The 27,307-nt window shown below is 38.5% G+C and overlaps 1 protein-coding gene across 12 annotated transcripts in view; it reads right to left on the reverse strand.

Moving 5' to 3' along the window:
* Positions 1–9,048: 9,048 nt before the first annotated feature.
* The window catches only part of RBMS3 (RNA binding motif single stranded interacting protein 3), a 703,009-nt gene continuing 684,750 nt past the window's right edge, over positions 9,049–27,307 (reverse strand). For 9 of the 12 annotated variants that reach the window (XM_068206323.1, XM_068206331.1, XM_068206308.1 and 6 more), the window contains 3 exons: positions 19,350–19,430; positions 16,694–16,821; positions 9,049–12,860 (listed from right to left, as the gene is read on the reverse strand). In XM_068206323.1, the coding sequence (XP_068062424.1) occupies positions 12,854–12,860; positions 16,694–16,821; positions 19,350–19,430 (216 nt within the window). In that variant the 3' untranslated portion in view covers positions 9,049–12,853. Of the gene's footprint in view, positions 12,861–16,689; positions 16,822–19,349; positions 19,431–27,307 lie in introns of those variants that run through there. The other 3 variants (XM_068206335.1, XM_068206373.1, XM_068206364.1) reach the window with 1 other exon arrangement.

Consider the following 27,307-nt stretch of genomic DNA (forward strand, 5'->3'; position numbering starts at 1 on the left):
AGCACACTCAGCTGTTACTGGCATTCTGCATTTTGAATGCTCAATACTTACAGGAACACCAAATATTTTGAATAGATCTGCATTGGGTGGGAAGTGGAGACAGTGCTGCAGGGAGCTACTGTGCAGACAGAAGCAGTAATGAATTCTATTGCAACAAAAGAAGAATTGAAGGCTTCTTAAGTAAAGCTATGGGAGAGGACTGAGAGGGTTTTTTTGTTGTTCATTATGGTTGAAAAGATTCCCCTGCTTAGGTCTTTCTCTGACCTCTGCACAGAGATAATTTTTCCTGTCTTGAGTCATGGACTTCCATGCTTTTTATTCTCTACAGACTACATCTCTGCTGTGGCTGTTTCACCTAATGGCATCTGCAGCCTCTAAAAGTGAGGTTGGCAAAAGCCCAAGTTGGCACTGGCATGCAGTGGTGTGGATCAAATGGACAGGCATGATTTGCATGTGTGCCTTGCTACCAGGCAGTTTTTACTACTGAAACTGTTGTAGGAAGAAAGAAAGAAACAGGTTGTCAGCTCTGTAGCTTGCCCTTTCATTTGAGTTCTGAGGATGGGTTTTGGGTTAAAGAAGTCTGAGTATAATGCACCATGGAGTCCCTAGGGATTAAAATTATCCTGGATCTGTTCATACACAGGTACATACATTCATATCTACAGCGCAATGCCTTTCCTAAATGGCATTTCATGAAAGGGCAGAGGAAAGCAGAACTTTGCAAAGGATGGAAAGCAGACATCTTTCTTGACTCTGGTCAGCACCTTAGTCTGCAAACAAAGTTATCACACAAGTGTGATCTTCTATAACTTTTTGAAACAAGTCTGAAATACTCAGTGTCTCTCCTTGCACTTCTGATAAGGTCTGTTGGCAGGGGTAGCTGTACTGGTTAAATGTCTGTCTGTGTGTGCTGGGGTTGGGGCAGGCAACAGGTACCTGAAAAAGGAAAGTGACTGGGGCCTTTTTTTTTGTTGGTAAATAATTTATTTTGGATGATTGTAGATATCACTACCAGAAAAAGTAATCCTGCTATAAAATTTTTTATCCTGTGTTTCTGAGGCCTTTTTACCAATAAAGTGAAAGCTTGCTTTCACCACAGTGAGGAGGAGACAATTTTCTGGGCCAGATGCTGATGTCTTGCTATTTAACATTGAAGTTTCCTTGTTCCCTCAGAGCCTGTGTGCACCTCAGTCATCCATGTTACTTCAGTTCTTTCCCTTTAGTCTGTGTACAGAATTAATCAGAATTATTTGTTAATTCATTCACCAGGGCAGATCATGGTCACATAGCTAAACGTTTGTAGCAGTCTCCAAAGAGAGGCAAAATAGGATAGAGACTTACTAGCCTGCCAAGCCTAGGGAAGATTCTTTCCTACCTCTTCTCTTTGGGAAGTTTGTTTAGTTTTACACATTTTTGCATTTTTGTCCAATTATCTAGAACATTTAATACTCCTACACAACAGACGAACTGCTTCTCTCAGGTCCACATTACCACAGTGAGCTTTGATGAGCTTTGATGCTCAAGTCCCTATTGTTGAATGAGAATTCTTTCCAAGCTTAATAAAAAATTATATGCTTTGGGAAAAAATAATGGAAGAATTCCCAGCAGAGAATCCAGTGTGGTTATAGCTTGTTGAAGCTATACTTTTTGAAGGTTTCACTTTGGTGCTGTGCAAGCAAGTAATACAAATCACCTCAGAAAGTTACACTCTGCTTGCATGTCAGACAGGACGTGTCATAGGGAAGGGAGACAAATGAGCTTGAAGTGGATTGGGAGGAGCAGGAAGTTCTAATAGAACCAAGCATAATTTAGCCAAAGAGCAGAGGTCTTTGCTGTTGCAGTTCCCTGACCTGGGTCGCCACAGCTGGAGGAAGTTTCTGACACTTTTTTTTTTTTTTTTTTTTTTTTTTTTTTTTTTTTTTTTGTGGAGAGGAGACACAAAGGACTTGTTCTCAGGACTTCCTGTCAAGAGGAGCTGGCTGCAAGAGCTGAAACATATTACAGTAATAAACATAATACACAGGCAGGACTGGCAAATGGAAGGACTATTGCTGCAGTCCAGGGAAGCCCTTGATGTGAAAGAAAACCTTCTTTTTCCAGGGGCCTCTCATGCCTCTCTCCAGGGGCAGAGTCCTTGATGCCTTAGGTTTTAGCTTTTATATTTTTCAGATTCTGTACTGCTTTAGTGTGTAGTTCTAAGCTTCATATTAAGGGATGGTAAGTTCTCATCACAGAGTAGGTAGATAAAACAATTCCTTTTCTAGCTTGGGACCAAGGACAAATGATCCAAATTTCAGGCCCAAGAGCGTTAACAATGTGAACTGAAGAGAGAAAAACAAGAAGGCTGGGACTTCCAGACCTAAAGCTATATTGGACAATTAACTCCAGTAAGCAAATGGACCAAAACTTATAAAAGGGAGAGACCCTGTGACCAGTCGTCCATTTTGTGACCATTTGGGTTCATCTTGGGTGTAGCCCTGGCTGGGCTCTTGGCTGCCCAAGGTGTATCCATTGAGGCCTTTTAATAAATACCTACTTTATTCTTTAACTCCGTCTAGCCTCTGTTTTAGTTCAGCCTTCACAAGGCATCATCCTCACTAGAAGTACAGACACAGTTCCCAGCATGCTGTGAGCATGGAAAGGGTCATTTTCAAAGGGAAAGCAAGGAAAAAGTGTCATTTTCAGAAAACACTTGTAATGCAAGCCCTGTCCCCAGTGCAAAAGACAAGAGAAGAGCCAATTTTATGGCCAGCTCACTGCACAAGACATTAAAGTTATGTTCAGGTGAGGTGCTCTTCTACAAAGACAAACCAGTTCTCTTGTGTGGTAGAAACAACCCTGCTGTGAGCATCCTGTCTCAGTCATTGCTACAGACAACACTCATCACTACTCGGAGCACGCTCAAAGCTTTAGTACCTTGTAAAGGTCAGTCTGGCTGACTCTTTGGATTGAAGAAATATTTCATCCTTGCCATACAGGTCTGCACAGGGTTGAATCATGCACCTCAAGATGATTTTGGTGGCACTGAAACTACTGGGTAAGTCTATTTTTCTAAGCAGTAGTAGTTTCTTTTGAACATTTTTTCTTCTGGAAGAAAAAAGAGAATTGGATATTCTCCAAAAATTGGCATCTGCAAACAGCTGCTTATATCCCAAAGCCCTCACAGTACGCGAAAAGGGAAACAGATTTTGGAAAGCAGACCTTGAACTCTGTCTTATGGCCAGCTATTGCTGTGAAAAGTAACCAGAAACACCAAATCCCACTGAACTTGGGTGTGTCAGAGGGTCTAGCAGAAATCTGAATCACTGAATAGATTAGGCAGATCATTTTTTCCTCCCTCATAAGCCTAGCAGAATATGTCTTTTTTTCTGTGTTTGCATGGCACCCAGTGGAGACTGAGGCCACTGTGTGTTACTGTAATAAATATTTACTTGCTCATTTGGAAGCATGGACATAATACTGAAGGGTCACAACTGAGAAACAGGGGTGAAACATTGCAAAACTGTTTGTTTTTTTTTTTTTGGTTTTTTTTTTTTTTTTTTTTTGTAGTACTTTTCTGGGCCTCTCCAAGGCTCATCTTTAGACCAAGAAAGCCAGGCTGTCAGAGTGCTTGCTAAGAGGAGAACCTGGAACTTGCAGCACAAATGGAGAAAGCACTGGGTCTGCTCTCCACTTCTCCTGGTGGCTTACTCAGTTTGCTGTGCAGTGCTTGTTCTTTTCTTCAGCTAAGGATTGCTGTGTGTTGGTATCAACTGAGGAGATGCCTCTACTTCCCTGCTTCTGCCCCTTCCTCTAAAAGGGGCAGAAAAGAGACTCAGCGGTGGCAGTGCAACTTTGCACGTCACCAAGTCTAACTAGAAAAAACCAAGATGATGTGTGGAAAGCTCAGAGGAGCCTGGACTCCACCAAAGAATATTTCATACAAGACTAACACCAGGCAGAAGTTGCTCTACCTGAGGAAGAGACCATCCTAGTCAACTGCTGTGTGATGTGGCACAACTGCTAATTAAGGAGGAAGTGATTTCTGAGTGAAAAACATGGAGCTCAATCCCACAGGAATAATGTTCAAGGAGCTTACACAATTTTCAGTTGGCTGCATGTCAATGGCTGAATTCTACAAAAGACAGAAAATGTTCTGACTGGTAAAAAATGGTGAAATAAATCAAATAATAGGTGTGAATAATGGTTTCTATATTTTTCTCACACAGTTCTATTTTTCAGCAGCATTTCCATGCAGCAGAACCTAGGGCCTCAGCTAGTCACACTATAAACATAAGCCCATTCAACTTTTAAAAATAGCTGCATCATTTTAACTGCATCGACATTCAACTCCTCCATTTAAAGCAGTGCACATATCTAGTAGATTATTTAGCTATAACTTATGCTCCTTCAAGTAAGTTCAGTGAGGTACCAGTGCAAAGCATCTGCTAAAGCTGAGCACACCTGTGGCAGAGGTCTAAACACATAAATTTTGAAAAGGAAGGAAGTGGTTTGGTCACAGGACCTTGCCAAAAAGTGGATTTTTTCAGGAACATTGTAACATTGGTAAACAAACCTTGATGACCATGCGTGTGTTTCTCCAAAGCTCTGGGAGGGCTTAAGTGGAGGGATGTGCTATCTCCTGCCTGTCTCCCATCTGCAGAGATGGGAGACATCCCACGCCTGCCTTGTGTGCAGCAGTGGGCAGCTGCAGCCTCCTGTCTGGATGTGCTGGGCAGCACGTTCCCCTCCAGGCAGGCTTGTTATCTGCCTGGCAAATCCTCCCCTGTTGCCTGCAGCCTCAGGACCACTTCTGTCAGCCATTAATTATCACCGCGGCTCGTGCTCGCCTCAGCCAAATGGAGGCTTTTGCCCAGTGTACGGTGTCCTGCTGAAGATGAAATTAACATGAATGGGGCAAGGAGCTGAGGCACACACAAAGGCTATAGCAAGTTTGCCAAGAGTCAGGTGGACACTTAGGTTCGAATCATGGCTTGCTTGGTACGTTCAGTAACTCCTGCTGCAGTCCTGTCTGCTCCCAACCTTTTGCTTCTGTGTTTGCTGATCATTATTGGCACTCTGAGACATTGGTCTTAATGGGCAATCTCTGGTCATCCAAAATATTAAAATTAAAATTTATATAAACCTGCTAATTGTGGAATTGTCCTGAATTTATGCTATACCAGCTATTGATTTGTTTACTCTCTTCCCCTCTACTTGAAATCTCAAGGAGTGACAATCAAAGGACATGGCTTTCTCCACACGGAAGTTATAGACATCCATTCCAGATGCCGACTACTGATAAAAACAGCTTTTGCCCTCTGGAACAAACACACCTCACACATTATAAAGCCCCATTTGTCCTTGTTATTTTAATTCTAAGGCTAGGACAGATACAATGATATAATGTGCCAATTAACTTTTTTTTTTTTTTTTTTTTTGACACTGACAGTGGGGCCAAGAGGCTGCAAAGATAAAGCCTTCTTACCTGAACTTCTGTGGAAGCCGATGCAAACCTCCCTTGGACTGGTTCCATAAGCACACAGAGAGACAACTGACAGACAATAAAACCAAAACCACTAATGCCACAGTTGTTAGCAATTTCATTTTAGTAGAGCTTGAAGTGGAATGATCTTGGAAATGGAGCAATTCTGGCAGTGACAAAGATGAACCCGACACCAGAACACCAGCTATAAACCACCTTTGCACCATCTGTGTTACTGGAACACAGTGTCCCACTTTCTGCTGATCTCCCCAACCTCCTCAGCCACCACTCCGAGTTCCAGGCAGGCTGCAGCTTTAGCCTTCTGCCTTCCTCCTTTTCTCACCATCATCATGGCCAGAAGCAATGCACATTTCAGCACAGGTGCACTTGAAAAAAACCCTCTCACCTGCTTTGTCATCTCATTCCTCAGTCTTCTAAGGATTTCTTTGTTCTTTCCTGATTAAGCTGAAGGGAGTTAGAAGCTCATTGATGTGTATTTCATTGGGCAAAACAAAGTGAAGTGTGCAGGCAATCGAACAAAACATGCATAGGGCTGAAGGAGACAGGCACACTCCTGGTAGGTAAAAAGGAACTCTCAGTGACTCCCAACCTGTGAACAAAGCCACTTTGTTTGGCTGGGGAGGAGACTGGAGCTGGGCCCTTCCACCCCATCCTCACCTTTGCCACAGAAACTGCCTGGTAGGAAGAAATGCACATGGCAACAAGAGAGCTGCTAAGTGAAGCAGCCACGGGGAATGCACCAAATACCTTTATCCCTGTGAGATATGGCTGAGGAGGCAAATTTACGTTCCACTTTCCTTTCAAGATGAAGTATGGCTCACTCTACCACTGCTTAGGCTGTACTTATTCCACAAATAAAGATTTTCTGTCTTCCATGTGGCAACTTCTGCCCTGAAGTTACTCTTTAAAATAAACCTCAGGAGCAGAGGCAATGTTCTTCTAGCAGGTGCACAGCTGAGAGCCTGGACAGCAGATACCCACCAGCAGTGTATGTTCAGTCTGGGTGTGAGAAACACTTCCTCCTGTATTTCACCTCCTAGAACATGGTGGCTGCACTGCTTGCAGGGCAGCAGAGCTGTCCTGTCTCTCTGATTCCTCCTTTCCATCTGGTGAAGATGCAGAGGAGGCAGAGTTTGCTGCAAAGCCTTTCTGCTCCCTCTGTGCTCAGCCACAAGAGTCACAGCCTTAGGAAGCCTCTCCAGAAAGGTGCCACAAGAACACAGAGTCACCCAGCTCTTTTCTTTCTTTTTTTTTTATTGAAAGCTTCATCAAAGAAAACAGAAGTTTAAACCTAACATCCACTGATCTACAGAAAGCCCCAGGAGTGGGAAAATGGCAGCTATTTAGGACTGTGTTACAAATGGAAAACATAAAAAAAAATCATAGCAGTACAGATCTTTCAGAGACATTCTGAGACATCAGCACACAGATGCCCATATAAATAAGATTCATAATTTAACGTATCTCAGAGGTTCTGTATTCTACATTTTGGCTGCAGTGAAGTCTGTAAGGGCTGTAAAGAACCTCTGACCCATTTTTGTGATGCATGATTTCTTGATAGGAAGTTCATCTGCTTTCAAAGCTGCTTTGATTTTTCTTACAGATAGAGTCTATTCATTCTCCTTTAAAAAGGAAAACAATTAAAAATTCCTAAACGAATTCTGTACACTTCCTGGTTTTACATAAAATTGTTTTGCCTCAAAAAGATAGTAGAATTTTCTTCCACTCTGGAATACATCATATTTAATAATACTTCAATTACATAAACATCATGTTCTCTTCTTTAGGCTGTACTTTTGGGCTTTTAAAAATATAACTGACTGTAAATTTCACCAAATTCATAAAATTATTATCCAAGAGAAAGACACTTAAAGGCAGAAAATTAACGTTGGGCAGATACTCTTTTAAGGACAACAGATCCAGATCTTGGAAGGTGCTTACACCTTGCAGGCTTTGGACCTACAAGGAAAAATGGATTTGTGAACCTGTCAAGGGCTGACATTTTCCACTTCATTACACATTTTTATTAAGGTGAAAGAACTCAGCTGTCACTGTTGGGGAATTAACAGTTGAACTGAACAACTTCAATAAACACAAGAATTTTTTCTTATCATGGAAACCTGAACCAGTGCTGAGATTCATTTCTTTTACAGCTTTACTCTCATAATTTTCTGTTCAATTTTAACAAAGAGCATGTTAATAAAGGGGAGAAGAAAGGGTCTCTTCTGCCTGCTTCGAGGCACAAAGGTGAATCAATCTCTGGGATACCTACAGAGCTCTAGCCTATTTGGGTGACAGGAGCAAGATAGAAAAAGTTGGTGCTCTTTTTGAGAGGAAAATAACTCTCCTTACTCTACATCTTTGCTGTTTGCTGAGATTCTAGAAATCTGCTCCACTGAAGGGGAGGAGAAGTCTGCTGCTCACTCAGCCCTCCTTCTGAGAAAGTGTGCGTGCATGACTGTGTGTATGTGCATCGGAAATGAAAGGAATCCTCGTTACTAGAGTCAATTGTCATTAAACAGAAAAGACTAATGCACCAAATGTCAGCGGTTTCATTGTTTCCTGTTTTGCATTTCCATCACACCGTGACTGTTTTCTTGGTTCATGTGGGCTACCGAGAAAGACCAGGAAACTCCCTTACTCTAGGGCACTTCTTTTATATCCAAACCAATTTCATGTTAAATAAAGTTTTGAAAGGAAATGTTGACCACGCGTGTATCAAACATTACTATCTTCAACTACCACATTTGGTCTCATCACTAAAAATGGATTGATTCATTACTTTAAGCACATTATCACTCTTTAGCATGACTCTTGCTATAGGTGAAGTTAAGTGAGTCTGCCTAAACCTGTTTTGCTCATGTCAACCTCAGCATTAAAATGAAGTGGCATGAGGAGCACCATCAAGCTTAAAACCATGAAGCATGGCAATTTTTTAAACACTTAGGATCAGTCTCAATCTTTAGTACCATAAACAACATAATATAGATCCAAATACTATGACATATTAAAAATAAACTTTATTACAATGCAGGCTTCCTCAAATTTGCTGAGTTTTGGTACACATACATACATAAATAATACCCTTCGTTTGATTTTTACTCGAGTAAAAATCCATTCGAATGCTACAGTCCAATTGCCCATTGAAAGTTTAAGCCCTCACTTCTCTAATGACCAGCCTTTATCTTCCACATTTGGGCATGCATCCATAGCAGAAGATGATACAATGTGATGCAATTGCTCTCAGATATGCCTCATTCTGCATTACAGTGGATTTCTTGACCAACACAACCAAGGCAGTCTCTTGGTAAACAGAACTACACAAGTAAGCACAGGCTAAGGACATTTCAAGAGTCTGTTTCACCAGAAGGCAATAAGAGGACATTCACAACTTGAGGCCTGACTGTCACAGGTGAAAAGTGCTTACAAAACCAGCAGTAGAGCCAGATAGGAAGAAGAGTCCCTCTGCAATCTCAGTGGGAACAGTGAGATTTTTTCAGTGCCCTGATCTACACTCGGGTCAGCACCTGCAAATATAATACTCTCTTCAGTTCCACTGTATCTTTTTGTTTTTTCCTCAATGTTAAGTGACAAGCCCAGGTATTCAGAATTTTCTAGCCATAATTCATAGTTTTCTGACACCCCTTTTGTATTTATCTTTTAAGGTAAAAAAAAAAAAAAAAAATACCAAACCTGAACATCCAGATTTGATTATTTACAAGAATTCAGGTGTGATGGAAAGTAGGTACGCAGTACAGTTTATGGATTTGATATTACTTCTAGACCTCTGGGCCAGGCACCATTGCCTTAGACATCTAGAGTTGCTTCTGTAATGTTTCAGGAACTCTCCTGATATTTAAAGCTAATTTGGCAAGACAGACAAAGATGTTGACTTTATAAATTCAGGTTTTCAAAAAAAAGAAAAAATGTAAACCAGAAACTAAACAGAGCATAACTAAAAACCTTCAAAAAACATATTAGCCAGAACAAACACAAAGAAAACCAGTTTAAGATTTCAGAGGCCACCAAGTGACAACACCCATGCAGCAAGTGTGCTGCTATTTCACTGTTCACTTTTATATAATTTTTAACTTTTAGAAATGTGTTACAACTTTCTGAGCATTCTGTAAGTTCCAAATAAGCTTTCTTCTTACCTTATGATCTATGACTGTTTATAATCAAGGCTCACAGTGTTTACAATTCATAGATTTCAAGTACCAGTTCACTGTTGTTTTTGGGATCAGTAAGATGATGAATTGTATTTAAGGGGTCCATTTTCTTTCCTCTTCTCCCTCCACTTCTTTGCTTTGTTTCTTTTGATTTCAAACACTATTGAACATTATAGCATGAAAAAGAAAGGGAACAATTCTAATACAGAATGCATATGAAACACTTTAAAGTGACAGGCACTGTGATATCATGTTGCCTGCCTGGCTTAATAAAAAACACTGAGATTGTTTAACTTTGCTGAAAAAAATAAGAAAAATGTTTCTGAATGTATAAATAAAGCAGCAGAGTTCTGAATAGAAACAAGAAGGTACCTCAGCATATTCATCAGCCACATGGTAGCTACCTTGCAGCCTCATTGTTGATAGTAAATGAGACTTTTTGTGTGTCACATTAGAACTAACACAGAAACAAATGTCTTTATTTCATATTTAACTGACTTGTGCCCGGGGTTATCTCCATTTGTACAAATAATTCAGAGAGACACAGAGAGTATGCGTAAAAAGGAAGAAAATAAGGCTAGATTGATTTTTTCCCTCATATGCCCTCTAAAGAAAGAGGGAACCTTTATCCAAGGACAAAATTCAAGTGCCACTCTCAAAATGCAACAAGTAATGAGACAGCACATAAAACAGAAAGAGAGGTTTGGGTTTTTTGTCTGAGTTGAAAACATGTTGTGGATGATATTGTTCTTTAACTTTGGCATCATCTGGTTTTCAGAAGTGTTGAATACCAACAACTACTCTGGAGAAAGCAGGAGTTTTATCACTTCTGAAAATCAGGCCCTCTTCCTATGGTAAAGAACCATGTGAACTCCCATTTTTCTCTTTTCTATGTTGCATACCTAGCAGCATTTACTTGCAAAATCCCCTCCCCCCTCCCATTATGTTAAAAAATACGATCTTGTTTTATCGATTTAAAAAAATAATTGTGTTCTTTTCCCCCAAAAAGTCAGGTAAGGGAAACACAGACCTCTTTTTAAGATTGGGCAGCTGAATCAGATTGATCCAATACATATGTTTTCTTTTTCCTTATTTTTGATGGATACCCTGTCTCTAATCCACCACAATAAATGTGATGAGCATTCCCCTCTCTTCTAGATGGAGGAAAGTTTAAAAATGTTTGGTTTAATATTTACACAAAGATATGTGTGTATGTATGTATATATGGAAATGCTGCTTCACTTCTGCCTCCTTAAGGAAAAAAATCATCTTTTGACTTCCTTCTCACCTTTTTCATTTGTCTGTTTGGAAGAATTAAGGGCCATAATCAAGATTTCTGTATGGAAAATAACTGTCATTCCTAAAACAGGTTTTGGTGGATTAAATTTAATGTTGTTTTTTTTTTTTTTTTTTTTTTGCCTGATCATACTAATTAGTGATTGTCAGCCAACATATTAAGACAACAGAAATCATAGCAGAGAAGAACAATTTTTAACTTCCTGCCTGCATGACAATACGACATAATTTTCCAAATTTCTGCTTGCATGGGAAAGCTAAAATGAGAACAAATATCAAGTTTGCTTTCTCTTATATCTATCTGGCAACTCAAATGCAACACTGAGAAATAAATGCACAATTAAGGTGGCTATGCATGCTGGACGATGACAAAGACTGAGGTGAAGAAATGAACTGGTATGTTAGAATTCAGAAGGAAGACTGTTCTTTCAGTAGAAATACCAAAGATCAGGTAATTAAAGAGAAAAACTCCCCAAAATTAAAGCCTGCCTGGACAGATTAGTTGGTAACCCAATCCCCCTTGCTTTGGAATGTTCTCCAAAGCACATCATCAAAAACCTGGACAGCTTCTGATACCAACTATTCTGAAATTTCCACTATAAACATATGCAGTATGTAAAACACCAGTGGAAGATAGTTTAAACAAACAAGAAAGTAAGAACTGGTCCGGCCATGTAGGTCAAATAAAGATAAAAAAAAAAAGAAAAAAAACCCTCTATCTTCTGGACTGCGTTAGGGTGTCACTTCATCTTTGGTATAAAATAGGCCATCCATAGGCTGCATTTGTTCACAACTAGGAAAGACTACAGAAATTGTCAACAATTTCTTCTATCTATTGCTTTTTTTGCACTTTTTTTGACCATAAGCTCCTATCTACTTAAGTTTTTTTAATGCTCTTAAGCTAGGTTTTTGCAATGTGACAAGCAAAGCAGACTAAAAACTTCTTAAAGCTCATAAAAAAGACTGCAGATAAAAAGCACTAATGCTTTTGCTAGCGATCACGCTTTGTAAATAAAAAAATCTGCATTCTGCAAGAAAAAAACCCTGCATTCTCTATAATGCAGCAAGTTTTTTTCTCAATTCAATAACTTTACTGTAAAATGCTTTAGCCTTCTAGATTTTTTTTTCTGTCAACACTTAAGACAAAGTTCATAAAAGTCCCAGCATTTTTCCAATCCTTTCAGTTGCCACAGTTCCTTTATCATCAGCTTTTCTTCAAAAGAAGAAAATCATTTTCTTCTAAACTGTACAGTTTATTTTTTGTTCACCCCAAAAACTCAGTCTATTAAACTTCTGCACCAGCACCGGTGTGAGCAGTTTCAATTCATTCTCGGGTTTTCTAACAAGACGTTGACAGCTTGCCTTGAGAGCCTTTGACGTCCTTAAAATTAAGGCAATTAAGATTCAAGATAAACCTTACCTAAACATTTCTTTAAAAAAAAACCCAAAAAACAAAAAACCAAAAAATAGTCTAGATTAAAACAAGAAGAAAAAGAAAATGAGAGAAAAAGAGTAGCTTAATTTTTGAGGAAGACAATTGGTTTTCATCACAACTTGCTCCCTCTTGACATCATCAGTTTTTCTGTTTAAAAAAAAAAAAAGATCTAGCTACACCTCCAGGTAAATTCTGAATTCAAATGTTCGTCCAGATGAAATGTCAACCCAGCATTTTTCCTCTGGGTTTTTCCTTTAGTTGAAAAAAAAAAATAGCAAAAATAAAATTGTCAGACTACATGACGGAACCATTTGCACAGCACATAAAAACACTGTTTTGTTTTCGTTGGGAAAGGTAGAAAAAAAAAAGCATTCATTTGACGCCTGTGCAAACTGGAAGCCAACTTCTTGTTCAGTGAAGTTTCTCCATTCAAGGCAAAGATTTCAGACCGACATTCTTCAGTCCTGTTTATTGTCTGTGAAAACAATTGAATTAAAGTGGTCATTAAGTCAAAACAACTTTGAAATAGCCTCCTCTCCTTTTTTTCCACCCAATTCCCTTTAAAAGCTATCCAAGCTAAACTAACTTTGCAGCTGTTTAAATATGATACCACCACTAAGCTGAAAATAGTCAGGCAAAAATAGGGAACTCCTACTTTGGGGACATTAACACATCTTAAGCAGATGAACTTACTCTTTGAATGCTAGGCATTAATAGGCAGTCTAACTACACTGAAATGAGATGAATACATGGCTTAACACTGTGTAAATCTTTCACAGGTAATTCAATAAGAGGGTGAATATTTTCATAATAATAAGTGCCACTATTTATTTTGGGTATTAATAATAACATGAAAGATAAAATTACAATAAAAGGATACAACCAATTTGCTAGAAAGAACTCATTTTCTGATGGCAAGAACAATTACACTGTGGAACAGTCTGCTTAATGAGCCAGTTAAGGCTAACTTAGCAGAAACCTTCAAGGCAATATTAATTAGAAAAATATATTTTTTTATCATATAGTGTCTTATCTTTCTAAATTTAGCACATAGAATAAGGAAAATTAGCAACTTTTTTCCTACAGAAGATACCTTTCATTTTGTGTTTTTGATGTTTTGTGTCACTTAAAGATATGTCACATCTAGCTTATTTGAACAAGACTGTATGAGATCTTTAAGAGAGACCCAGAACCTACATAAAAATTCTATTCTGTGTCTAGGGCTATCTGTAAGGATCAGCTGTTGCTTTTCCCACAGTCTTTAAAGCTTACATGGAAAAAATCCTTTCCTGACCAAAATTCAACACAAGAAAATCCAGCACCTTTTCTTTTGCAAACATTAATGCATTTGCCTTGACTAGTTTAAAATAAATTTTAAAATTAGGAGTTAAATTGTGAAGAATGTTGATGACCTAACATTTGCCACAGAACTTTTCATCTGGGAGTGTATACACAGAACTACGATTTTAAATATTATGTTTGCAAAAGGGTTTTTTCATTGCATGACACCTGAAAATTAATATTTTGGAAGTTAAAAACAGATTTTTGTGGAATGCAACAATTAACTATTTTCTTCTGTTTTTCTATGCATAATTTCTGGTAGGACTACTCAATTTGGAAGCTCACCTCCTGAGATTTTACTGCCCCTATGGGCTGAGTGGCTGCCATGTGTGCAAAAGACCAGTATCACCAATGGGTCACAGCACATGCCCTCTAATCTAACCTGGCATTGAGTTTATCTACAAAATGCTCCAGAAAACCATAATTCTTCCCACATTTAAAATCAGATTATGTTGTGCAGCAGAATTTTGCTTGGAGGTAAGAGAGTATACTTTTTGGGGGCAAGGATATCCATTGATCTCCGCTTCATAGTGTTCATGCTTTTATGTACAAAATTAAATATTTACAAGGAAAAAGGGGAATAGGGTCTAAAATAATTAAGGTGATTTCCTCATAAAGTAGATTCTCTGCTCAGAATCAAGGGCTTTTTTTATCTACAGAATATGTAGCCAGGTTTTTGCCATGAAGTTACCATTTCTGAACTCTGTGGGTGGGATCCTCAAGTACAGCATTCAGCATATTAAATAAAACAATATGTATGCTGATTAGAAAGTGGAACTTAAATTCCAAGTTTCATGGTTTATTTTTACTTACAAAGAGAGTACAGAGTCCTTATACCACCCAGTTCATTCTTAGTACATTTTCTCTCCTTCGTTGCCTGCAATTTTATGATTGTTGCAAAGAAAATAAATGTAAGGAAATATACCGTTATAACTTTCCTCCTGACCGATCAGCTCCCATGAAATAATTTTACATAGTCTGCCTGTTCCTTTGCCTATATCTGACAAAATCATTGTCCAGTCATGTTAATTACTTTCTTATATCTCATGTTGACAATCACCATTTTATATCTGGCATGAAGTTTGTTATTAATAAATGTGCCCTTTGAAAAACAGAGTAACAAAATTATATTTTAATTATAAAACAAATTAACGGTTACTGGAATATTTTGTCAGAAGTTATTTTTTAAAGACAGAGATTGTGTATATTTTGGTTTGTTTCTACAGCTTCCCACACTGCATTTCTGCCTGCAACTGGCAGATATAAATAGAGGGCCAATTTCAGATTAAAAAAAATACTGAAATAAGCATAATAAAAAAATTTGTGGTGGACCTGCCTGTCTGATTAAAAAAGAAAGAAAGTCCTCTGAATATAAATGCTAGTGCTATTACAAGTATATTCATCGCTACAAAAAGGCTGTAGCTGACAAGGAAAGATGAGGGATCTCATTTTCAGGGAATTCACCGCATGAGCAAGAAACACAGCATCCATTTCAATAAAGAATTGCAATGTCATTTCCTCCTTCGCTGGAAAAATGCCAGAATCTGCAGCTCACTGCTACCTTATGAGGGCTTCTAGACCTAAGTCCTTATGATGTCTTCTAGACCTAAGTCCTTTTTCTTTGAGATGTAAGAGAGAGGGAACTGAGACACAGAAATCATCAGATCCAAATGCTACAGAACACACTCATGAAAACAAGTTAACAGGATGGTACAGACACATATTTCTCTCTTTGCCTTTTATATTCTGTAAATATTTTGCAATCATTTATTTATAGGTGCTAGGGAGACTATCAGCTAGAAAGGATAAGCATACATAGTCTGTGTCTCCATTTGGGTAGCTTGTGATTGATTGTTTTTTCAATAGGTACATACAGACAGATATAAGCATGACAAAAAATAGTCTTCTGTCTTATGGTGGTCAAAACCACATAAATCTGAAATCATTTGATACTCATATGGTAGACAAACAAATGCATCTTTCACTTTCAGAGGTCAAAAATGAAGTAAAGCAATTGACAAATTGTTATAATTCTAATCTTTTCTATATCAGCTTGTATCTGATGCCTCTGTAAATACAGAGTCATGATGCATTGACTGACATATCTATCGTATTTCTTGTCTGGCTATTTCTCTCCTTTCTTCCCGAAGATAAAACATGTATAATTCTATTTTCAATGTGATGCTGGTGTTCAATATACATGTATTAATGAAAGACCTCATTTGTGCTCCTTCCTAGAATCTGTCCCAGTGAGTAGCCTGTCAATATGTAACCTTCCCTTTGTGAAGATTTTTATTGTAGCAAAGAGAAGTTGTGTTTGAAGAGATTATTCTGAAGATGAAGGGACTCTTTAGAAGTTCTAAATACAGCTGTCAGTTTATAAATTTTGAACTTTCCAAGGTAATCCGTGGGAAGCAAACAAAGGGAGCATAAGAATGGAGACAGACTGAACAGTGCTTCTACCCACCTTCTTCTTATCCTTCTTCTTCCATTTCCAGGTTCTGCCTATTCTGTATCTGCATGGCAGTTTTGCACAATCACAAACACCAACTTGGAGTAATTTATACTGCTTCATTAACTACACTTTCAGAAAGAAACCTTTACATTTGCCAGTGTGCACTGGGCCAATATTTTCACCATTGCAAACTTTAATTCCTTTTTAACCTCTGATGCCAGATGCTGCTTTAGCCCATCATGATGATTGTTAAGGCAGTTGTTCAGATCCTTCTGAGTCCAGAAAAGAAGCAGACAGTTAGAGAGCGTATAATTGTGGGCAAGAGCTCAAGGACATTTCGCCAAATTGAGGCCGTCAGCCAAAACCTTTTGCTAATTACAGTGCTATATATCCAGAATTCATCAGAACTTAACAAAGCTATTCAGAAATCATATTTATGAAAAGGGAGTCAAATTTGTCCTGCTATAATCAAGAAGCACACCCTTCTGACTCCAAAGGCTATGCCTACTTACTTAGACTGTTGGTAAGAATATGCAGGCGCATGTTCACTGGATGTTTCCACTGTCATCTGTTGCTGTTGACCACTGGCTTCCTGTGATGAAGATGCTACTGTCTGTGGAGAAGTATCAGCAACAACACCCTAGGGAATCAAATAAGAACATGAAAAACTTACTAATTCCACTCATGGCAGTGAATTACATACAAGTGCTCAGCACCAGCTCACCGTTCACGCATTTCTCTAGAGATCAAGAGAGTTTGAAGTAGCAGAACCACATGCTAACACAACAAACTCCATCAGTTTTAGAAAGCTAATTCAGCAACAAGAAGGTTTCTCAGCCTACCAGTAGTACTTTGCTCTCACAGGTTGCAGTGAAGAATACCTTCCTCTTTGAGGGCAGTTCCCTGCCCATTCAAAGCTAGAGGCAAATCTGATTTTGGTGGATTCTGTGTTTTACTTCTTGGCTTTTTCACAATGTATATATGCCTTTTCTAATTTTTGCTTACCTATCCCAACTTCACAGTGTGTTCACATTTATTTTGCTTAAATGAAAATGCAATACAGGCAGAATCTTGGCCCACCACTCTCCACTTTACTACAAATCCAAAAGAATTTGAGTCACCTTAGAAGGATGCTGTCCTCTTCTACACACTGTCTTTATGCATGTTCCCTTTAAAAATAAATTTGCCTTACACTTAGGACTTTAATCTGTTAAGTCAAAGCTCCAATGAAGTTTTGATTTATTTATATGTTTGCAAAATGTAGATAAGTAAACACATAAAATATTATATTCATGAATGTAACATTATGCACAATTTCTTATCCTATTTAGACAGTCTGAACTTGGTTTCAGTTTTTCGTATGCTTTCAAAACAAGATACATTTTCTTTCCTCTCCTCTCATGCTTGGTGTGTTGATCTCATGAATAGCAAGTATCTTCAGGGAACATACTTTATTACTCTATTGCACACAACAGAGCCAGAAGAGGGAGCACAAAGCACTTGCTTTGTTTTTATTTGAGCCCTGTGTAAACAACAGGTAGTTTATTTTAAAACATCTGTTAAAATATCAGTTTCATTTTTCAGAAATTCTTTGTATCTATTGCTTAGCAGACTGCCAGTATTATTTTTTCTGTCTACTTCCTTGTCTTTATCCTTCTCCTTTTGTCCATCTCATCTTGAGATTGTAAGCTCTCTGGGGCAGAGACTGTATTTTTTGGTCTCTGCTTGTGGAGCATCCAGCATGGTAGGGTCCTGGTTCATGATGCTACATGAATACAGATAAACATTAACAATAATCATCATCACTGGGTAAGAGCAAAACAGGCTACAGATTCAGATAATATTTTGATTATTATAGTAGATAATTATGACACTGAATTACTTTAGAAGGCATGAATATACTAGCAAGTGATGGGGAGGAGGTCTTGACAAGCAATTTAATGAACCTTAATTCTCATTTGGACAGGTCAGCATAGTGTGCAGCCAACCCCATGATATGAACCACTCTCTATCCCACCATCTCCTTTAAATTCAGATTTGTATCTGCCTGATTTAGACTTAAGAATGGCAATTGAAAAGAGAGCACAGTGCATTTGCAAACAAATGAGGTTTAAGGCAAAATTATACCGAGGCAAAAAAGACTGAAACATAACCAGCTCAGTACAACAGAACGGTAGTAGCCTTTCCTGTGGGACCTTATCTGGGAATAATTGCAAAGAACTAGGAGAAAACAGGATAAGCCCACTTGACTGCTGGTGAAGCCATGCCAGCAGTACCACTAACTCACATCCTCAAAGCACAGAGTAGTAATAGCACAAAATCCAAAGTCCACACAGATGAAGACAGAAGTACAGAGACCCTGGCACTCCTTGCCTTACCCCAGAGTAGGGCAGAAGTTGTTAATAAAAGAGGGTAGTGCCAAAGAGAAACACACAGGGAAGAGGATGCCAAGGCTCCCTCCTCTCGCTGTGCTCAGCTGCCCTTATGAAACTTCACAGAAGTGGAGGCCAAGCTGACGCTCTCCCAGCAGCTTGTGGTCTACAGGGTTGAGTAAATACTTACTCATTAGACTGTCATCAGCATGACTCAGCCCCAAGGAGGGAGGGAGCGAATCCTTCCTCAAGGATGAAAAGCACTCAGTCAGTGCAGCATCCTCCACGTCTGTATATACAAGAGGAAGGTTTCCATTGCTCAATCACTTTTTCTGGTGGCTAAATGTTTCAGCAATTACCTATGCTTGCTAAGGACTGCATCAAACCCTCTTGCAATCTTCTCTTCTTGAAATCTCTTTTGGTTTCGTGGTCTGCCTGCTGCGTTTGTTTTCCTGTCTCTTCCCATCTCCCTCCCAAGTACATGGGGAAAAAATAGTCACAATCACTGATGTTTTTATTCCATGTCCTGCTGTACAACACAACAAATGCAAAACAAGAGCCCTTGCAAATAATAAAAAGAAAAAAAAAAAGAGGGGTTAGAAAAAAGAAGGAAAAGGAAAGAAAGAAAACAAAAAGAGAAAGAGATGTGCAGTCCTCATTTAAAAAGCTGAAAGCTTCCAGCCACCACTCCATAAAGAACCTTTAGGCCCCTTTCAAACAACAGGTGCAAGAAGACATAATAAATAAAAGTTCTGTTCCCCCTTCACTCTACTTGCACGGATGGAGATAAACTTACTTCAATAGGGACAGCTGTTGGAGGCACAGGAGTGTACTGGGGAATGTAGGTCCCTTGCATAGGTGCAGCAGCAGTCATGTACTAGAACAAATCAAAAGCAAATGAACAATAGAAAACCACAATTAAGATGCATAAAACCATGTTAGAAGAATGATACTATTTCAATTTCCCATTCAGAGCTTTTAGTAAGAGTATAGCATATTCTTTCTTTTAAGTAAGGACTTTAGGTAATGGTAGAACTTACCCAGCTATAAAAAATTATAATCTTGAACTTCAAACTCAGATCCTATCTTAATATAAGCAATAGTAAATATCTTAGTGACAGAAGCATATTGTTCTCTAAAATTGAGAGACCTATTTGTGGTTACAGATACAAAGCAGTCTAACCAATCTTTTGGAGTCTTATTGACCTTATCTAATGACACCTACAAAACATGAAGCATGAAGTTTGAGAGGTTTATTCCAATCTATACTTAACCACACCAACAGCAGCACTTGGGTTTACAGGGATACAAAGCTGCAGATATGTGCAATCTGAAGCAGGAGAAATAAAGCAAGAGCAAGATCCATCTGGAATTTCTCCTTTTGTACACAGGTACCTTAGATAAATTCTTATGGCTTATTCTTACTATCCAGGGATCTTTCCTATGCATTTTGAAACTTGTGCAAATTATTACAGCAACAATTTGTATTAGCTTCTCTGAAACATGGTCTCTCCCAAGTACTACAAGACAATCTTTTTTAAAATTAATGCATGCATGTGAATTTTGTCATTGTTATGGCACTGATTTCTTTATATACAGCACTTCTCAAAAACCTCTTGAACTGAATGCAACGGTCATTGTTCAAATTTTCAAATAAAGTATTGATATTAAGTCCTTAGATCTATATGTACTTTGCTTTCTACAATCCAGTCCTAACTACATGCTTCACTGACAAGAATCTCAGAATGTGCCCAATCCCCCAACTGACTGTATGACACTTCCACTACATGTTATCTTCAAAGACACACCAAAGATCTGAATCAGCCCACAATGTATTTGATGAATTTTAAAATGAGTTAAATATAACTTTGCTTCCTGGCAGAGCTAGGAAGTGCTTGCAAGATTTTATTCCACTGTTTATAGTAAAATTTACATTTAAAGCACTCTCCCAACTCAATTCTAAACTAACTGGATGGTTTGATATGCCTGTCACAAACATGCATTTTGAAATTGCAAAGTGGGGTGAAGACTGCAGCAATGCTGGAGAAATGCCTAAGGGAATAACAACAGCATATGTAAGAATGTCACAGCTAAATTCTGAAATATTCTTTCAAGTAGAAGAAAATAAAAAGTATTTAAGTGAAATTGTTTTCTATTAAAAAAAATAAGTGAGGATAATCTGTGATATAGAAGGCATACTTGCAATATGAGCAGCCTATGCTGTTGAGAACCATCACAATATTTTTCCCCGAATTCACAGTGTTTTCCTGAACTTGAGCAAAGAGACAGGAGTGTCCTATGTGTCTGTGTGCCTATAGCAGGCCATGCTTTTCTGCAGCTCTTTCTCCTTGTTCTTCAGGAAGAGAATTTAATTCTATACTGTTTTTTACGAAAGCTAACCCCCCAAAAGCATTAGGCCAACTCTCCCTACTGTACTCAGGGCAGCTGGGCTGTTCTCCTGCCTCACAGATTAAAAGCTAATGAGAATGCTACACTGGGGTGTTGCAGAGCTGCTTCCTCTCTATTCATTCTGCCTTGTAATTGTGCCCTCACATGTTGGGAAGACATCTGTTGTATAGCATTGTTCTAAGTGTGTCAATATTTAAGATTAACCTGAAGCATGCATTCTTAGAGTTCTGCAAAGACCTGCAAAGGTTCTAAACATCCACGCAGTCTAGCTTCACTTGTACAAATATATAGAGTTTATTTGAAAGTGTTAATTTAAATAATAAAGTGGTATCATTCAACTTGAACTTCCTCGGTTTTCTTCCTTGAACTTAGCAGATCAACATTCAGACTCTTATAAGATGCAGTTGTCTGCCATTCCCTACCTTAGACACAAACCCATGTGACTTAATATACAAATAATAAATTACTCAACTGCCTTTTAATTCAGATCACTCAATTTTTGCAAAATCCTTTGGCACGGTGTTCTGTAGCACAATGGAAACTGTCTAGGAATTAACTGATATCTTTGCTGACTGTAAAAGCACTGCTCTCAGTAGTTGTACAATTTCTGTCTATTATTTTTTATCTCTCGAGGCAGATCCTGATCTTACTTTCCAGCCTTCTTCATGTTGCTTCTTTCACTGCCAGACAATCTCTAGGGAAAACTGTACTGCTGACTTGAGTGTCACTGGTGGCCCTGGCCAAAGCCTGCTTGCCTTGGTCCTTTCAGATACTCACACCTCCTGTTTTTATTCTTTTTTTTTGCAGAAGTTTTAACTGAATTCAGCCAAACAGCAATGATTTACAGCACTGGATACCAAAGCTATCCAGTTACTTGCCAGACTCCCTGGAGAACTGTAGGACAGTAACTTCTCCCCTGTATATAACATTCTGCATGTCTAAATGTCTGCACTAATTGTGGATCAGTTTTTCTGACAAATCCTTTAGAGTTCTACAATTAAAAAGAATAACGTTGTTAGCCAAATTAGTTCCACTAATGGCACAAATGAAGTCATAGTACTTGGGGCAAAGATTTTGGTCCCAGGAAAATTTAGCCAAGGCTCAGTGCTACAGAATACTGATGCTTTATAAATGGCCCTGGATCACACAGTAGCAGTGTTCTGTATCACAGGTACACATATTGTGCCCTTCAGTGGAATATCCAAACATATTTTATGTCTTCTTCTTTATGAATGTAAAGACACCCTCACCATTTCAGGCAAGAGTTATTGGGTCAACAATTAAACATGTTATGGGGTTTGGAACTGGTTCTCTGTCTCCAGGGTCTCACTGAAGGTTTCACTGAGGCTTCTGTAAAAATCTTTACCAACCTATAGAGGACAACAACGACTTAGTTCTCAGAGACACATAATTGGTGTCTAGTATCTGAAGTCCCCTCACATGCAGCACAAGGGAGTCCCAGATGAGACCACATGAATTTGGAGATGTCTGCCCTGCTGAATTAGTTTCTACCATGGGAAGTAGTGCTGAGAAGCTGCTTTAGCTTAGTTTGTTTACTAACAGTGTCAGGAAAAAGGAGACAGATTAATTTTTTTATAACTGACACTAGCTCAAGCAAGTTTACATGTATTTCTTTCCTTTGTGAACTACATAATCCTAATTCTCTGATCTCACAGGATAAATAAAGATTACACAGTGCTAAGGCACAATGTCAGTGTTGATACTTACAACAATGGGTTTGGATAATGCAAGAGTTGAATTGCTTGTCATGAATATTCATGGTTGGTTGTTTAGCAAAATGTTTCCTGAACACTGCTGTTCAGTAGCTTCCATATCCAGCACACAATGAGCCCGCTGGTATCTGTGTGTCTTCCTGCATCCCCCAGACATTTCAGCTGGGTATTTTATTAAAAAATGTGCTCTGGATCTGTTAAAGTGAGTAGAGTTCACACTAGGAGGTGGAAAAGGTATTCAGAAATTATACTGAGATTTAAAGAAAAGTTAAATATTTTATATCTACTCAGTTTAAGACCACCCAGGATGAAAATTCTAGTCTAAGGACATCCTTGAGCTGAGGGACTCTGTTGTAATGCAGCTCGATTTGGAATACAGTTCCTGTAAATGTTCATACTCTGCAAATGGCTTCCCATCTCCCTCAAGAACCTCATGTAACTTGGAAGTAAACAGATGGCAAACAAAGAAGATGTCTATGTCAGAAAGTCACCACTGACATTTATTTTCTCCTGAGTGAACTACACTCAGTACAGTTCTTTATCCACACATATGTGTGAAATAGGGACAGCATGACTCACAGGCTCAGCTCAGCAGCACCCAGCTACATCCCCTAAATATCAATATTATGAGCACTGAAATGAGAGCATCTGAAAAACCCAAATGCATCCTTTCTTTGTCATGTGTTTCCATCAGGATTAAAGATTCTTGTGCTGTGATGTGATCAGTCATTCAGCAAGGTATGTGCAAGGCAGAGGAAACCACTGTTCATTCTTCCACATATGTACAGGCTTTGTGGGTCTACTAGTAGAAGCTGCTCATTTTTGACAGTAAAATGAATAGCGACTCTACAGGCAGAGATGATGGATCTGGAGGTTATAAGAGAGTTTTTCTCAGCAGTCTGATCCTTTAAAAGCAAGTAATTTCTACTACAGAAAACAACTACATTGCTGGTGGCAACAGGCTCTTAATTTGCTTGTAAACTATTGTTTTCTTCATACAGTACAGAAAATGAATGTTCTCAGCACTGAAGACGTGCAGTGTTATAATATGATTCATGCTTTATGATGCCCAACTGCTTAATTCAGACTGCACTGATCAGGTACCAATTTAGTCTATATGCTACATTAAGAATTCTAGTCATGTCTTTTCCAATGGGATTTTTGTTTCTTACCATTTTGAAATTACTTAAATGTGTGGAAGAATATACAGCTCAAAACCAAGAGTGTTTATGTACATCTACATCTCTGTTCTTTCAGATACTGCCCTCTGTGACTACAAAGAGTTAAATGCCAGGAGGTAACAAATGAGGAGGTGGGCTGAGGGGACAAGATGAGATCCCTCATGAAGGATCATGTTTAATTCAGAGAGCAACATCACTTCGAGATCTGCAAACAGTAGGGTGTCCCAGCCTGGCTCCAGCAAGGATCGTGTTAAGCCTGCAGCAAACACCAAACCCATAAAGGTGACAGGCACTGGGAAATAAAAAACAGGAGGAAGGCAGCTGCCTGTACCCAGCAGAGTGAGGGAGCATGCTGCAGTAGGATAATATGATCTACCCATCAAAGATGGAACTGAGTCACCTGCAGGGAATTTGCAGGAGCTTTTACATTGAGACTGTGGCACAGGTAATGCCCATTTATTCATCTGTCCTAATAAGCTCTTAGCCTGCTTTTCTCAGGCCCGGGTTAATGCAGAGTCAGGCATCTGCCTAACAGCTGAGGTACATAGCAAACACCCCCTACAGCAGCCATTAGTTACTGAATTTCAGCTGAGACGCTGCCTGAAAGAGTGCCTCTTGCAAGACCAAACTATTTCATTTACATCACCAGAAGAGTTTGGCTGCACACTCTGTTTAAATTCTGAAGGCCATCATTAACAGAATGTATAAGAAACCACCCTAAAGTTCAGCTCTATTTATAGGCCTAGTTGCCTATAAAATAACACAGCTGTGATTAGACAGAGGCTGCTGCAGATACATTAACTCTCTTGGTCACTATGAGTACTGTGAGATTTTAGGAGTGACAACAGTTAATAATCTGATCAGTGCTGAATAAGTTTCCCGGTATAAAGAAAACAAAAAGAATTTACAAAACGAGATAGTAACAGATATGTTGCAGTAAATCAGGAAACCTCAAACAACACTCAGAATCAATAGACTTGCTAAGGACAAATGGCAATGAGCGAGGAAAAAATGTTTAAGAAGCCTTTTATACATTTCATGAGCAAATGCTTTTTTCTGGTGTTTTGCTTTGGTTTATGTCAATATATATCTGTTGCAAGAATCAAATATCTCTTTCCTTACATCATCAGCCTTCATGTTCCTGAGAAGACATGGAGCCTTTTCACTCACGGTGAGAGCCAAAATGCAGAAACCTTGTACCAGAATATGCTGGTAAGCCTTTACACCAACCACCACAGCCTGCTAAAGGGAGATTAAATGGGATGTCTAACATGAGCAAATGCTAAACCACGTATCTGAAATAGGCAAGGATTCCAGAATCTGGTCTTCAATGACTATTTGTGGTTTCATATCACCACATGAGCTATAGTACAGTGATAATGACTTAGCTTTTCAGGATTCCCAGAATTAATGCCAGGGTTTGTTTCTGCTTTTTTTCTTAATCTTTTAAACCATCTGAGAAGTCTAGACGCTGCATCACTAACAGAATTATGTGAAAACATTTGCATTGCTGGAAAACTGAAGGAAATGAGTCTGTTGGCTGAATTTATTTTTATCTTTTTTTTTTTTTTTTTTTTTTTTTTTTTTTTTTTACCCCATGAAGGAAACCTGCCCTTCCACTTTCAAATCTCTTTCCCTTCAAAGAACAAAAACTGCATCTCTCTTTGACCATTGTCAGGTGGTTCTAACTTTAATGAAATATACAATAAAACCACTGCTTTTTCTCTCTGGTTCCACCTTCTCATTTGAAAATACCCTGTTCTCCAATAGAAAAGAACATTGTCTTGCTGTGTCCTCTTATCCCATAGTCTGGCATGGAGATATGGGAACTCAGGAAGAGAAAAGGACCATCTAGTTCATCAGTGCCAGTGGCAGTTCAATGAAATACAATATCCAGCTGCCACAGTTTTCACTTTAAACTTAAAATATCTTTTGCTACCCAGAAACATTCTCATTTTCCAGCTCAATCCTGTACTTATTCAATGGCTGTTATTAATTTCACTTTCTCCCAATTAAAGAATGGGAGAATAAATGATATGAAGTTTTTGCATATATTACAATAATTTTGCTAATAATTATCAGCCAGGCAAAAAATATAATAATATAATTCCATTTTACCACACAATTACCATAGTCCTATCAAGAACAGCTCTGTCATTCAACAGAATCCCATTGCTGGGCCACTGCACTCATTGTTCAGGCAGAGAATAGAAATCTTCAGCGGATTTAACATTCCTTCCCTGCTGCTCAGTAATACAAATGTATTTAGGAATGCTGGCTATCAATTCCCTTTCAACCTTCCTAATGAGATGTTACCTAATTCTCTGAGCAAGTTAAATGAAGGAAGAGAGAATAATAACTTCAAGAACTATATTTGCAAACTAATCTCCTTTTCTCTTCAGGAGTGCTAAACATCCTTTGCAAATCCCTATCTTTGGAAATCAGAGTAATACTGATAAAATCAGTAAATTCTCAGTAAATACTGAGAAAATCAGTATAGAAGAAAAAGTGCGGATGAACTAACCCCCCCATAGCTAACAGGTCTTTTCTTCTTTCTGAAATTCAGTCCTGCCACTAAAGCACAGGACTAATCAGATAAAGACTAATTAGAGTAAATAAATATGAGAACAGTCAGATGCCCACATACAGCTGTGCACCACACTCTCAGTACCATACACTTTGTAAAAGCTGTAATAAATGCAAGCAGTATAAACAGATAAATAAAAAGCCTGGCTCGTTCACTTTAACCACTGTTTAGTCTAAAGGCTGGCACTACAAATGAGCTCAGTAAAAGTCTCAAACCACTTCCAGATATCTCATCAATGTGTGAAAAGGGCAAAAACAGAGGAAAACACATCAGGATGTGAAAATAAATCCCCATTCTGATTGCATCTTTCATTAATTGGAATCTTCCTTTAGGCATTTGACCTGAGGGTGCCAAAGATCCTTGCAGTCCATGTGAGTGTACCAAGGCCCATGATAGTTTCACTCTTCCTTGTGACATTTTATGTGAGGACTCATGGAAAATGTACAGAAATGTAAACCGATCTCCCATGTATGACTGCATATATGAACAGCCTCAAGATGCGAAAACTGTTTTTTTGCAGAATTTGAATAATGCCATATGTCTGATGGATACATTTGCAAGAGAGGAAGATATCTGTGCTTAAAACAAAGAACAAGACTCTGGCAATTTGTTGTATTTTCTTAATTCTTCAGTTTCTACATGTTTCTCTACAAGAGAGGTATTTTTTTTTCTAATACCCTCTATGTACCTGTTCCATGAATGCACATTATGAGCTCTCTGGGGCAAGTTTCTGAGCATGGGTTAGCACCTGATTTATTACTGTCCTGTCTGCAGCACCCTATATAAAATCAGGGTATAGTGTCTGTATCATAATGTAGAAGTATCAGTCTCAGTCAACCAGGGG

The sequence above is a fragment of the Anomalospiza imberbis genome, chromosome 1, assembly GCF_031753505.1.
Source record: "Anomalospiza imberbis isolate Cuckoo-Finch-1a 21T00152 chromosome 1, ASM3175350v1, whole genome shotgun sequence".
In the NCBI taxonomy this organism is placed as follows: domain Eukaryota; kingdom Metazoa; phylum Chordata; class Aves; order Passeriformes; family Viduidae; genus Anomalospiza; species Anomalospiza imberbis.